The sequence below is a fragment of the Cyphomyrmex costatus genome, unplaced genomic scaffold (genome assembly GCF_001594065.2).
Source record: "Cyphomyrmex costatus isolate MS0001 unplaced genomic scaffold, Ccosl1.0 scaffold119, whole genome shotgun sequence".
Taxonomy (NCBI): Eukaryota; Metazoa; Arthropoda; class Insecta; order Hymenoptera; family Formicidae; genus Cyphomyrmex; species Cyphomyrmex costatus.
Genome location: NW_017275163.1, coordinates 104,006 through 119,930, shown reverse-complemented (window position 1 = coordinate 119,930; position 15,925 = coordinate 104,006). Strand labels below are relative to the sequence as shown.

Genomic DNA, 15,925 nt, shown 5'->3' with positions numbered 1-15,925 from the left:
TTATTGGCTCTTGTTTCGCCATATAATACAATCTGTTATCACATCTTTGTTTTGACGGCAATCGCTGATTTTCTGTCAGTCAAATAAGTTAACAGTTTGATTCTATTTGTTGAAATAATCAATCGATGAAAGCACTGTTAGTTCGTGAATTAAGTCTTTCGCTGAGCTGCTGAAAGGAATTTCTCACTAATTAAGTACAATGCCATTGAAGCTTTGGCTTTTGGTCCGATGTAAACTAGCCCGAACAAAGGACGCGTTTGCGAGGATAGAAGAAGAAGGGTTATATCGAGTGAAGAGAGATCGCCAACTATCATTCTGGACTACGTCGTTCGGTCACCAAACACGGAAATCTCTACGATCGATCAATTACCATGCTTGTGTTGCTGTTCATTATATGGGCCGCATTCTACTTGTGCTCATACGACTAATTAATTGGCAGTCTATCGGGTATTTGCATCAGTCATTTAATGAGTTGATCTTTTTATGTATTATACATAAAATTGCTTATTAGTATAATAACGAGTGATTCTTGAGAAAGCTAATTATTTGTTTCGTGTATACTCAAAAAAGAAGTGTTTAATTTTAAGATATTAAGATTTTTTATTTTTGTCTCCATTTTTTGAACCCTTAAAAATGTTTAAAATTAAAATCTTCAAGTGTTCAAAAAAATCGAAATAAGAATAAAATATTTTAAAATTAAACACTTTTTTAAGTGTATAAAAGTTTGAGAGAAATAATGTTTAAGGAAAGAGAAAATGTTTTTTTTTTCGATTTATTAAAAATTTATACACAATTGAAAAGTTTGTGTTTAATTTAACTCATTTCATGTATCTACTCAAAACTTCATGTTAATTTAACATAAGAAAAATATGTTGTAACACAAATATTAAAAAATAATATAAAATTGTTAAACTGACACAATTTATAAGCTTATGAAAGCATATTTTTTTAAGTAAAATTAATATTTATATGTAATATAAATTAAATTAACACATATTTTATTCACTTAACTTAGAATTTATGTTTTAAAAGATATTATTTTTATTATGTTATTACTAATAAATTATGTTGTTTTAACTCTATAAAATATTATATAAAATAATAATTTTACACATAATATTTAAATAACACATTATGTTAAATTAACACGCGAATATAATAAAAATAGAATAGAATACAAACATTTTAACAAGGATTTCAACACAAATATAAAATGTTTTTTATTGTACAGAAACAGATCGCTTTGTAGCTGCGTTTAAAAATATTTTCTGCGATATGTTCAAGTATAATATGCATGTTGGCTTTTCTGAAGATAATACGAGTATGTTGTTGATGGATACTCGGGATGTGTGTAACAAGATCATGTGTCAGATATTAATTGAACTGGCTTTTACAAACTAAAGAACATTTACATTGCAATAACACATCAAAGATAATCATAGTTTTGCTCAAATTGCATCCATTGCACATCTAACTCAAAGACTGTTTGTTACAATCTCCTATTTTGTTTAAATCCGTACAAAATACTCAATTCCCGTTTGCCTTTGGTTGGCTGGACATGCTATTGTCAGAAAGGATGGTACGTGAATTGAACACGATTCACGGAAAAAAAAAAGTTTTCAGCGCTACAGCTAATCATGATTTGCTGAAACTGTATTTGCTGCTGTAGCAAAAGAATTTATTATTGTTGCTATTATATGGATTTCTTAGCAAAACATACTTGTCTGCTGTGACCATATCGATTACAAACTGAAGATTTGTTATCACAGCTAACAATTGTAATTAATGCAACCGAAGCAGAGCATTCGGGCAACATTCATTATGAATTCGGAGAACGCGCAAATAGGTAGTCCCGCAGCGCGCAGCAATATGAATATTGTAGACGCTGTTTGTTTTGTTTTCCGATTGTTTTTGCCTCTCGATGAAAACAGTCGAAAGTGATTGAAGCGTGTGCAAACGTGTCGTGTAATCGTGGCAATTCGGGGAGCCACTCGACCGCGGCGGACGCGTTTCGGTTCGGGTGTTGTCTAATCATATATTTTTGAGTGTTGCCGACTTTAACTGTGCATACGTATCTCTTTTCGATTGGTCCGCAAATTAGACGACCCGTTCGTTCGTCCTGACGCGCATCTTTGTGGCGAGACGTGCGTCATAGACGCAGGCGCTTGATGTCCGAGCGGGCGTTCGAAATTTATCAATGTTTATCAATTGACTCACTTTCAGTATGATTATACTAAAAGTGGATCAATTGATAAACACTTTAGCAATTTCAGAGATTTATTTATTTATTTCTACCAGGCAGACCTAATAAATGGTAGTGCAAATTAAAGTAGCTGTCATGTAAACAATTTTAACTTTGGAGAACACTCCGTCCACGAACATTCGAATTTGCAATGGCACTTAAAATGTTATCGAAATTACCAAAATTTATGGTGTCTCCTGTACAATTAATGTGCTAATTGTTGCAGCGCGTTGTATTATAGCCATTCCATGTAGCGTCTGCGGTAGCTAAATTTTTGTCACTCTTACCTCAATGTTTACAACTAAATAAAATGGATCACATTGCTAAAGTTTTAGATATCCATATGCTACGACTGGAATTTAACTACCGCACACACAAATCTTTGTTGCTGCAAGTAATCTTTTTTTTTCCGTTTTTAAAAACGTTTAAATCTTAAAAATCTCGAGTAAATATTTAGTATAACGGACCACTTTCCGATGACATACGTTGTCAAGGTCACGACCCCTGAGTGACCTTCAGTAGGATTTAGCTCACAGCCGTCCTTCGGCCTAACTAAATATTTACCAAACTTTACTGGTTTTACTTTCACATAATCCTATAAATGAAGCGATGAAAAATGCTGTTAAAAATCTTATTTCGATAAAATTTTTTTTACGAATTAAATAATATGAACTATACTCTTATAGCGTTACTATATATTTCTATAAAATATCTAGTAGGATAAAGTGTCGGGATAAAAGTCATCCTTTCTTCAGGAGCTTATGAATACTTTAAGACACTTTTATCTTATCTTCATTCATTCGTTTCAATATTGCATAGAAAACACTTAAGTTTTATTCGATAAGATCTTACAATTCGCGTATCATGCTATCTCTTCATGCTCACGACCGTCTCGCATCGCTTCTGGCTATAAGTCGCTCGATATTCTGATTTGCACACGAAATTGGATGCATCGATTTTTAGCGATACATTTATCGATGGTACTCGCGTTATCGGATAAGACAAATGCCGTAGGCGAACGACAAAAGTAGTCTAGATTAGAATTGGAACATTTAGATCGCACAATATCACGAAGGTACATCGGCCATTTTATAAAATCACCGTCCATCTATTCGGATCGGAAAATGTATTCAGTCCACTAAGTGATTCCGTTGAATATTACTTTATCATCTTACTCACACACCTTTTGTTCTTCGCGTACGTATAAAGCTTGCAAAGAAGAAGAACAATTCTTCGAAATTACAGCTATTTTATCGGATTAAAGCGCGCTCGCTTTCATACAATGGAACATGAAAGTCGCTCAATTTCACCTCGCCATTAAGTGAGCGTAACAAAACGATTTTCATAAGGGAAAGTGTACATTAGGAAAATGACGTTTGAAAGAACCTACTAAGACTAACAACCTTCGCTATTACAAATAATCGCTTTATATACCGTTGTTTGTAGTATAATAATTTCTTCATTCATCGCATTTTCTCTTTTTTTCTTCTTTTTATCTATCTTTGCGCATTTATTATACCGCGTATAATATAAAAATTAAAATTTACACACAAAAACAAAGTAATCGTAATAGTATATTGCTTTCCACTTTATTCGCCAAATTTAATTTCATCATCTACATAGCTTGAATCGCGCACGAAAACTCAAAAGGGCACGTTAATTCGTTAACTCTGCGTCCCATGATAATAAGATTAATTAGTTAGTGTGAATGTTTATACTCTCGAGTATTTACTTTATTTATCTCATACACGGTGGAATATTGCTAGAGGCGATTTACAGCGATAACGGAACTCAACTATTTACGGTGCGATACTCGTTTTCCGAAGGATGCTTGAAATTGAGTTTTATAAACGGAATATGGACTACATACATTTCGTATATAGTTTTATTGATAAGTAATATAAAATAATGTAAAATACATATATACAAACTCATCGTGAGACAGGTAAATGGCCAATACTCTTGCAGAAAAGCGTATGTTTGTAAACAGCTTGTTTTAGACCTGGGTTTTCGTTCGGTATGGAAACCTTTGAAAATTGTTTAGTAGTGTTATTTTTACTCAAAGCGTCTCTTGAATTGAAAAGGAGGAACGTGGATCTACTGCTGTGCGCGTGTATTGTCGAAAGCAAACGAGTGGGCTAAAACAAAATACGTGTTCCGTTTCACGATGCACGGAAGAGAAGCCGCTACCTCGAAACATTCGCAGAAGAGAGGAAAGAAAGTGTGGGAATAAAGAGGGAAGACAGATCGAGCGAGATGTGTCTCGAATGCCTTCTCTTTTCATTCAAAGAAACTAAAGAGCATCAACGTGCATACCGGAATGTTTTCTAGATATTGTTAGAAAGTATGGAAGGAGGGGGGGAGAGAGGCACGGAGAGCAGGCGATACATTCCCGTTAAATCATTCGTAAAATCGTAGGTGCCTCCGCAGCATGGGATGCGATTTTCCCGATGCGAAAGCGGAAGCATTTCTCCGTGCGCAACAATCCTTGTATTTCGAAAATTCAACAAGATTGTCCAAAGACACTATACTCGCCTGCGAAAAAATAAAAATAAATTTGGCAAGATGCGCACGAGACCTCGTAATAAATTGCAGTCTTGTTTCTTTTTTGTTCTCCCTTCATGTGTGCATAGCAGCGAAGCTTGTGCACCTAAGTATTGTGTTGCGGTTAAATCATTTGTAAAATCGCAAACGTTGCGTTGTTAGCACCTTATTTTTAGAATTTCCACTGCTTTCGAAAGATCGATACTGAGCGGAGATACCTTTTAAATTTCTGCTTTTATGCACACAGCGGAAATAATAAAATTTCCTCACGTTGAGAATATGTTGTTGAAAATTTTATGATTTTAAAATTGAAAATTTATCATGAAGCTGAAAACGGATGGATGCATTAAGGATGACACGCTTGCCATTGTTATAGCTCCGAAAATTTGTACATTTTACTCCTGCTCTTCCTGATGAATCACTTGGCGTAACCACTGAAAATTACACAAATCCCGGAAATTGTGCCAGTCATTCACTACACTATGGATAGGTATTATGCGGTATGGCAAACTCATACTAGTGTATATTCTGGGATAATTGTACTTAATACATATAATAGTCTGGTTACTAAATTAAGGGAAGCTCAACCGGTTGGTCTAGATTAACAAAGTAATTCACGAGTCCCTATGGATTACCAATGACCAGTACTTTGGAATTAGCAACGCTTCTATATAGATTATACATCCTCTCGACAATCGATCGTCAGAAATTGATTGATACGTTATATGTATGATAATGTACATTGGTATACATATCTATGAATCTATGTGTATATGTATAAAGTTGATATTATTATAGATATCAAAATATAATTACGTATATTATTATTTATCATATTAATTTCATTTTTGTTTATTATTATATGTATGATATATCTATTTGTATGCATATATTTGCTGATACAATACCAATATACACCGTAAAAGTACAGTGTTTAAAATGTTTGTTTAAAGCATCTTTGCAAAACAAACTTTTAATAATAACAGATATTTCAATTTTAAACGATTTAGGATCGGTTGTTTCATTCAGATTAACTATGTGATTTATCTATTGAATAAATAAAGGAGTAAAAGAGTAAAAGCGTATACGAGTATAAAAGGAGTAAGAAGATGAGTTGAAGTTTACCGGAAGGTGAAATAACCCAGCCTTCTAGTGTTTTTTGTTTATTAAAAAGGTTCAAAACTAAAACATTTTTAAGTATTTCAAAAATAGAGAGGCAAGAAAAAAATATTTTAATATCTTAAAATTCCACACTTTCTTTTGGTATAAATATATTTCAAGTACGAAGAAATAGAAAAGCGAATATAATGATAATGTTATATCCGGAATATGTTGGAGCAATGCAGAAAGAAACTGGAATCTGAAGTAAGAGAATGTTTTCGTGAACGTACAGTTTTATTTCTCCGTGGCTTAAAGCGAAGTCAGTCACTGTATTGAAAGGAATTGCAATTTATCGAAAGTATAACCATCAACCATACCACTAGCCAGCGTTGCGTGATGGTCGACAGTATCAGGACCGGTCATAAAAATTACAACATCATTGAACAGGCTCTAAGATCTTGTTGAGACTTGTTGATAGATTATTAGTTTTAGTAAAAACATCTTTACGTATAAGTATTACCCCCGACAATGATTTTTTAAATATACATTAAAAAATTTATCGAATTATATTCGCGCGCGGTAAATTTTTATCAAAGGTCTGAAAGTCCTATTTAATTGTAATTTAATTATAAAATTATGTCACACACAATTCATATTATTATAATAAATTAAATCGCATAAATTCGGCGAAACGTTTAAATAATTAATTCTAATTAGTATCTGTTTTTTTAAACTGATTTTAGATCTAGTGTAACTTAAATTAATGTTTTTCGTAATCGAAAGATATTTTAGTTTAGAAGATCAAAATTTGAAAAATAAGTACGTAACTTAAAATTATATAAGATTATAAGAAACATTTGTTATAAACAATTTTGTATAACGTAATTGAAGATGCTCGGATCCAAATTAGATTCTCGAATACTGATTAAGGTTAATAAAAAATTAAATATGCAATAAACAACATAATGAAGAAATCGATAGAAGTTATTGCGGTAAACAATTAAATTATATAATATACTGTTAAAGAAAACATTATTGCCTATAATATTATACATTATACGCGTATAGACTATTATTCATATCCAATAAAAGTCCTAACGAGATTAATGATGAAAGGGAGTACTGTAATATAAAAATTTCAAGAGCAGAATAATTGTCCCGCTGCACGTTCGAGTCTGTTAATTAAGTACGCTTCATTCTTTCGCGGAAATCAAAAAGATTCCAGGAGACATATTCATTATCTCATGGACCATCGATTTCGACGTTCTCACCCGAGGGAATCCGCGGGCGTCGGTCGGCCAAGTCGGCGACGACCTGGAGTTAACAGCGCGAGTTTAAAAGTGATTTATCTCTGATTTATGGAGGAAAGAGCACGGTGCGGAAGCCGAAAGTTTCTCGGCTTCTCGGCGACGAGGCGGAAAGAATTATCGGCCGGGCACAATGGACAGGCAGGGTGATATCGTTTACACGTCGAATCCCACGGCCGTCCGTTCTGCACGAAGACAAAAAGAATGTCGGTCGCCTTCTTCGCCTTTGGGCATGAAAAAAATATCGTGGCTCCTGTGAGCTTGGCGGATTTTCCGAGCGGAGCCCAGCGCGGTCGTTAGAAACGGAAGCGCTGTCGCGCCGAGACGATGCAGTTGAATTTTCACAGCGGTAGAAGTTTGCAATGAAAAATTTAATTCGTCGAGGAAACGGGAGTTATACTCAACAGAATATTTTCGCTACGGCACAAGCGTTTTACTACTGCCTGCGAGATGTCGCTGTTCGTTCTCCGTCAAGCCTTTGATATTTTTCGCTTCAAGACGTTCTTCTCGTACGCTTCAGACTAGTCCGTTTGCAAATATAGGTAGTTCGTGTGTACTTTGTATTCCAAAGCTTAATGAAGGAACTTGATGTAAATGTACTGACGTCAATGCAAGTCCTACATTCTTGTTGCTTTAACGTGTGGTATAAACGCAATTTATCTAAAAGCACTTACACATTATTGGCAAGATTCTGCCTCACTAGTTTCCTTCTTGGCCGCGCGTGCGTTTGCGAAATCCCGCAGTGAAATATTCATGGCGATGGTATTCGCGACTACCAGCAGCGTAATTCCGCGCACGATTCGTGGGACGTCGATTCAAAGTAGAAGAGGTAACCTCGTTTCACGCGGACGAAACTTTTCTCTCCCCGTTTCCAGCGGTGTTCCTCCCTCTTTGAGCTGACGTCGAAACGTTACAGGAAACGTGTCGCTCCGTTCCCAAAGGAGTTTCGTCGAGTAGTCGATGTTCAGAAAATATCCGTAACTTGGTGACGCGAGCAGAAACATTTGTCTACGATCGTAGTTCGAGGGCCGCATGCAAAGGTGCACAGTTCCATATACAACATACATTCGGGATTTGAAATAATAAAATGAGACAGAATAGTTTATTAAGCGAAAAGATTCACGCTTTGTTGTCTGCGCTTTATTGATGCGAACAATTAAGTTTCAAAACGGCTTCGTTATACGTATAAGGTATACGCATTTGTGTGTCTTACCATTCTTCTCGTTTTCTCGGTTCGGATACAAGAGGGTATCGCTGGCGCACTGGTGTCTCACATTACGCCGTCCCTTTTGGAAACAGCCGGAAATAGAAAGGTATCAGCTGGTTGAAGTCTGGGGCCGAGAGTTCCAAGTTCCTTGATTGCACGATTCATAACGCTTAGAATTCGAGCGTATTCGCCCTATCCTCTCTCTCCCTCCCATCCTTTAATTCTCTCCACGCCGCCGCGCCGGTCTTGTTCTCAGCTGCCGCGTGATACGACGACGGATCCTTACTTCCGGACGAGATAGATCGTCCGTTACGGTCGAAACTCGAATTTGCGCCGCTATGGAAGATGATCACTAGTGCGGATTACGTCGACTCGAACCGCCAACGTGCGGAGAAACGAACAGCGAGACCGGAGTCTCAACGTTGTAATTTATCATTTTCTATGTGAGAAATATTTTAGAACATTCGGAACGCAGTTCCAGCATTTCTGTGTATATTAGCGAGGTACTATTCGCCGTTCTCCTTCGTTCGCAATCTCGGAAACACATGCCCCGTTTTAAAGAGTCGGAATCTACTTGAATGGGAAGTCGCAAGAGCAACGATTTAAAAAATTCCGCGCAAGCTGACGCGAAAGCGGAGCGACCATGTAAGAAGCACGTCTTCGAGCTCGCCCGGATGTAACGGGTTAAATTGAGGGAGAAATTGAACCAGTCCTTATTTCAGTGTGCAATGTTTCGTAATCTGTTAAAATAGGTATATTAAAATGGGGTAATGTACTGCAGTTTAATTTTCTTCTTTCATTTTTGCGTTACGCGCTTACATTTTCATGTCTTTGTTCCGCGCTGTCAGTTCCCTTTTTCATGACGCGCAGGAAACTCTCCGTTGAGCGTATACCCGATGTATATGCTATCTACATATGCATCTTTATAGATATACGTCCTTTGAGAGCGAAGCTGAACTTTCACAAGTGTTCTGCAAACAAGATCGTAGAAATCCTCACACACGAGCGTTTTCTAGAACATCTTAAAAGCAATTTTTTTTTTTTAATATAAATGTTTTAATTTGTCACGATACATATTTCATGTCTGCCTTACTGCATATTCACATGAGAGCTGATTAAAATTCACATCTGAAGGAATAATAAAAAATGATTGCTTAATCGCAGCGATACATTTGCGACGTACATATACATACGTTATGAATACGTCATAGATGTAATGTAGATACGCAAACTGTCATTTTCCCCTGAATAGAATCATAAAACAAGGCGAACGTGCCCCTTATTTGGCTTTAGAGCGTGGATAGAGACACGTGCGGCCAATTGAAGTTCCATTCCACAAAAGTTGCTCTGGTAACTTCCTATAGCGACCTCCGCTCCCGGACTCAACTCAAGGAGAACCACAGGCTGACGGTAATTGAGGACAAATAGAGAAAATACTTTTGATAGTGGCCGCAACGACGATCATCCCCAGTGTTCCGTACGAGCGGTTAGACGTTTCATTAAAGGATATTGCCGTTGCTCAGAAGGAAAGGGGGGGAGAACTTCTTAAGGGTGAACCAGTTGCAGCTTGCTGTTTGACGACGGTGGGTTAGTGAACGAGCGGGAAAATGACCCTCCGCCGACAGTCGTAACTAGAGAAATCTTCAGCGCGACATCAACGATTATTAGATCCTTGATGCGGAAGGATAGAACTCCGGAAATGTCAAATCAGGTGAAAGATTAATTGAAATCGACGATTTCGCAAGATGATTACATCAAGCGTAGATATCAATCTTTACATAAAATACGTATTTCATTTTCCTTTTATAATAGTATAAACATTTATCGACAAGAATTTAATGTCTTTAATTGGATTTTAGATGCTTGTATAATTCCGTGTGAATTTATAACATATATGATCAATTCACACGGAACCACGTATACAGTTCTTTAAACTGCGCACCGAAACAATTTTTCGGTTTTGAAAAATTTCGGTGCGCAGTTCGAAGAACTACGTACGTAGTACATAAATTCACACGGAATTATATATAGCAAGCATCTAAGATCCAACTAGATCGTTAAAGGCATTATTTCTTATTGGTTACGTTCTGACATGAACGATCCTATGAGATTTAATGTTATTTAGACTATTAATTGACATTTAAAATCATTACACAATTATTCACGTTCATGGTAAAAATCGATCCGTGAATCGTATTTATATATTTGTTTTATTAAATTTTGGGTGAAAAAGTCATAATTATATCACTGCTTTAAAAAAGAACATTCACTCGCAAATAAAAAAAGAATAAGAAGTCGGATGTTTGCCTCTTTTCTTTCGCTAGTTTCACTCCGTTACCTATTCGTGCTGCCAACAGCTGACATGGGATACAGGTGAAGTTAACAAGGTTGTCAGAATATCGTTCGGAGAATAGCGTTTCTGAAAGTAAAAATGGAACTAAAAATGCAGAGCACCGCCGTGTTTCGAATCGTAATGTAATAATAAATGAATTGATACGTTAATATTATAAATCGTTTATAATATTATGAATTATTGCAGCGATATTACCTGAATCTCTCATTACTATTTCGGCATTCTCCCACTTCGTTAGTCTTTTGTAGGGCAAGTTCAGAGGGGTTTAACAATGTCGTCGTCGTGACGGAGGAGAGAATGGGGCTAGCAAGTCTGTAAGAAGCTGGGGCTTTATTAAAGCCTCCTATAATATTAAAGAGGCCAAGAGACTGTCGGTGTCTCGTACGTGCTTATACTGCACGAATATAATCGCGTTCTCCAGAACGCATTCGGAATATACCGAAACTGTACATTCTTGTTATATTATGAGATTATATAAAAATATGACGACATTATAATACAGGCGTATATATTACTGTTACGCAGACATATAAATTCACAGAGAAAAATTATTCTTTCTTAGAATACAAAAAATGTATTCATTATAAGTGCAACGTGGATAAAATATCAAAGTGCAACATGATGTATGTATGACGTATCTTGATTATACCCATATTTCGCAAGAAATAATAATTTAACGTGAAACTCTACGATTCAATTTTGTTCTCTCTACGTGCGTAATATCTCGCGGTTTCTTGCATTTCAATTTCAGGCATATCAACGTCGGTCCGTCCACAGACGATTGATCTCGTAAACGAAATATTTTTATTTAGTCTCGCTATTATCTACGTGATCTATTTTACAAGGATGTTTATTGCAGTTGACTCGTTGTTATGGCGTAAGGTAATCACGCTACCGTATACGTTTTAAACAGGACGTTCTCTCTTGGACGTCGTTATACTTCACGGCAATGTTTCCCTGCGCGAGAAGCGCTTCAGTTACAGCACGAGAGCCGAGTGACCGAGCTGTCGTTTCGTGGTTACGACGTCGTTGCCGTATCGGCGTATATTGCCAGCGAAAGAGACCCGCCGACCCCCCGGTCTGCGTCAGTTCCGCGGAAGGGATGAATTTTGCGAGCGCGGAAGGGGTGGCGTATGGGGAGAAGAGGACATTCGGTAGGATGGCTTTACCCGCAGAGCTCGCGGTTTCAGGTCAAATTAAACATGAAGTTGCGCGATCGTTATGGCTCGAGAACGTTTCCTTCACAAGAGATCCACACGGCGGATCATGGATTGAACCGAGCGTTTTACTTTGTGGCGCTGTACGGTAATGCTTAATTTTATATAACGATCAGAATGAATATATATTGCTAGATCAGAAATATTAATAGAAAGGAGACGCAGCTGCATCTTCATCTTCGCGTTCGCCAAATGCAGACGCGGGCAATTTAACGAGTGTTACGTGGCTAGTATGTTATATGGACTCCAGTTAATTGAATCGTACGGAACAATGGGACGTAATATTAAAATAATGGTTTGATTTGCTTGCTTGTTTCACTAGTCCGCGGTACATTCACGAATTCAGCTAATTAAAACAGTCATACTCATTACATGCTCTATCACAGAATAATCTTTCGTTAATGTACAATTGATTGTGACGTTAACCCACACAAGGGGAATTCGTGCATTGCTGGAAATTTGAAGCGTGGTGCACGGTGTTACGCGTCATCGTTGATACACATCACTACTTTTCTCCTCCCTTGCTACGTTGCCTGCGGTTTACCGCGTTGAATGATGATATTAATTAATTGTGGGAAATATTAGTATTACCCAAGCGTAGACGTGCTCAATTTGTTAAACAAAAGTGGAATCGAGTACAAATGCTACAATAATACTTGTCAGAATATTGTATTACTCGTACAAAACACTTGTAAACTATGCATGAATATGAAATTTATAATAAAATGACTAATAGACTTTACGTTTCGCGTACATCTTCGGGAAACAACATTGATAACAAGTTAAGAGTTAAGTAACAAATTAAATTCAATAACATCGTATAAAAGTTTATAACTTTTTGTATAAACAATTGGTTAATCTAGACAGCTATGTGAATAAATCAAATAAGTAAGGAAATGGTCAAATCAGTCTTGATCTAAAGGTTTAAATTAATAATTTTTATATGTAAATTCTAAATATCCTTTTTTGTTATACAAAACTGCGCGCCGCTTATTTGAAATGCAATTATAAACTAAAATTGAAATATAATAGTGATATCACAATTACATTGGTATTTATTATATATGATTCATTCGCATATAGCGGTTTAAATTAATAATGACCTTTTCTTCACTCATTTGTTCAGTATAAGCATGCATAGATATTCCAATGCCAGTAATTGTCAATACTGAATAATAGTTCGTATCTTGAGAAATAGAAGGAATATAATAATATAAGAAAAAGAATTTAAAGAAGATTAAGATTCCGAGCTGGAAATAACGAGCGAACTTTCAAGGAAGTATAGTATACATCATATAATCAATTAGAAGTTCAGAATGAGTGAGATGCTAATGGAGTTCAGCTAAGTATAAACTGGAGCAAACTAGTATCGAGTCGAACAAACGCATCAACATTCTCTATCTCATATCTATTTGCGTCGTAAATCCCTCGATTCCCTAACTGTGTAACGGTGGGACGCGTTTCCGTAATAGATCATCATTTCTACGTTAAATATACTCGTACACGTATATTTTAGTAATAGCGTTTGTACCTTCATCTAAGAATGAAAAATGGCATATGTCTGTTGAGCTTTCGGAAAATTGATGGAATGTGAAAAGGATTGATGTAAAGTGGATTGAAACAAACGGACTCTACGATCATAGAAGCATAATAAACGATTTTATCATTCATTTACCCTTCGCCCACGTTTGCTTTTTTTATCTCTCAATGGCCCATCATTCGTAGTTAGGACAAATGCCCCATCGGTCATTTTTCTTTTTTTCACAAATTGACCATTATTCCTCGCCATAAATCTGACAGCCGAAGAGGCGTGTGAAGGAATCTATCGCAAAGTGGTCATCGTAACCTCTGTTATCTTAAGCAGATCCTTCAGTTGTGGCTCCTCGCTTCTAGCAGATCCTGCTTCGGACTCGGTTTTCATTCTCCTTGACGTTGACGGAGTATTGTTTCCTCGAGCAAGATTTCCTCCGGGTCCACTTGCTGCAAGAGCATGTACAGCGATATGACAAAAAAAAAAAAAAGAGATTGTAATGAAATGTCAACTCAATGTTTATCTTTCGCGGGCTTTGTTTGAATGTTGATGTTCGTTTAAGTATTCGATTAATGTTGTACTGTATAAAACAATACGATGTGATTTTTGAGAAGACATTTTATATGTAATCGTGCGCTGTTAATATTTTAGTACTGTCATTTTTATGCAAAGCATCGGAAGTACATATCTCGTATATTTTGCTCGTATTTCATATATTTCGTATTTGCATACAATTCACGCCAAATTTGGAAGATAAATGCTAGTTGTTATTCCTCCCTGGTACTGTTTTGTTATAATTGAATGATTAATTGCATCACCGTTCTGTCTCTCTCTCTCTCTCTCTCTCTCTCTCTCTCTCTCTCTCTCTCTCTCTCTCTCTGTCTCTCGCATCGCTGAAAACGTATATTCATCAATGTCTCTCGTATCTGTAATTACAGTTCTCAATTCAATGATAATGTTAACGTCGGTAATGGTTTTTGTTTCATCTTTGAATTATTTGTCAAGCACATTGGAGAACAATATATTGCTAGATAAGACATGAACAATTCATTTGACAGTTAATATAAGCCATTTACCTTTACGCTATATTATCACGCGAGTTATTTCAAATATGTATTTATATCGAACTTAAATAAAATGAATGATATATTTTAATTTACAATTGATCATAAATTCAAGACAGTCAGCTCTTTCACGTATCACAAGTCTAGATTAATTAACTTAATAACGTATAATACGTTAGACGTTGTATGTAATCGGCTTAACGAACGGATTTTAATATATTCCTTTTAGAACGAACTTTATGTCAGAAATTCACTGATATCTCGCTATTCTTGCTCTGCAATTTCTGTTCACCTTGCAGATCGTATCCCTGCGATTTCGTGGAATTAATTCGTTAAGAGGTGGGAGGTCGGTCGTCTCACCATGATAGACGGGGGTTCGTAAATTTTAAAGGTACACCTGGTACACTCTAGCCCAGCAGAGCGGAAGGAAGGAAGGAAGAGAGATGAGTACGACGGGTAAATCCAGCTTCCGGTAGCAGGTCGGCTTCCCTGGCTGGAGTTGATCCTTGAGAATCTCGGTTATTCACTCGTGCTGGGCTGTCGATAACTTGGACAATCTTAGCCCCGCCCACTTCCTTTTCTCTTTTACACTTTCACGTACTCGCTCGTCTTGTCCATCATCTCGTTTGTCACGAAGGAGATCTTTGGTTTGCTTTCTTCACACATCTTTCGGATCAGCCTTCTCGTGTTACACCGCTAAATCCAATATCAGGCTGTCGTTTCCTATTTTCCGAGATCTACACGTAGTCCTGCGGCTATTGCACTTCTACTATTATTCTCTTCTCGCTTCTAAAACAAAAACCGATTCAGACGAAGAATTGCTTTATATACCGCAACTTGTTGAGTGAAGAGAATTTTTGAAACCAGGCTAAAGTGAACACTTCAGTTTTTAACGATATAAATATATACAATAAATATACGCGTGAAAGCTAAACATATTTGTATTTTGCGCTTATTTATGCGGCAACGTGTATTATCTTCTTGTAATGTTGTTTTATATCGTTTTATGTTGCAGGTGACTGGCATCGTAGGCAGAGCGGATGTTCTAGCGTGTATCTTCTTTTTGCTGTCTTTTCTTGCCTATCATGGGTAAGTATATACTTTAATAACTTAATCCTTTTCGTCTTACTGAAACTCCAGACATTTAATCTTCTTTAAGATTAATGTATATGGACATACAGATGGTTTATATTAAATTTGTTCTATTATATTTAAATATTTCCTTATCCTTAAGATATTATATACAACAAATATAAAGTTACGCAGAAAATAATTTAGCTAAGTAGAAAAAATTTCGCATTCGCCCTACATTACGCTTATATATGTATATATTATCTAAAAGTTGGAGTATAGTTGATA

At 36.3% G+C, this 15,925-nt stretch overlaps 1 protein-coding gene across 1 annotated transcript in view; it reads left to right on the top strand.

The window, feature by feature from the left end:
- LOC108778419 (transmembrane and TPR repeat-containing protein 2) overlaps positions 1 to 15,659 on the top strand; it is a 79,116-nt gene extending 63,457 nt beyond the window's left edge. Inside the window, exon 3 of the mRNA XM_018545597.1 lies at positions 15,582 to 15,659. Within this exon, the coding sequence (XP_018401099.1) occupies positions 15,582 to 15,659 (78 nt within the window). The remainder of the gene's footprint in view (positions 1 to 15,581) is intronic.
- Positions 15,660 to 15,925: the final 266 nt, after the last annotated feature.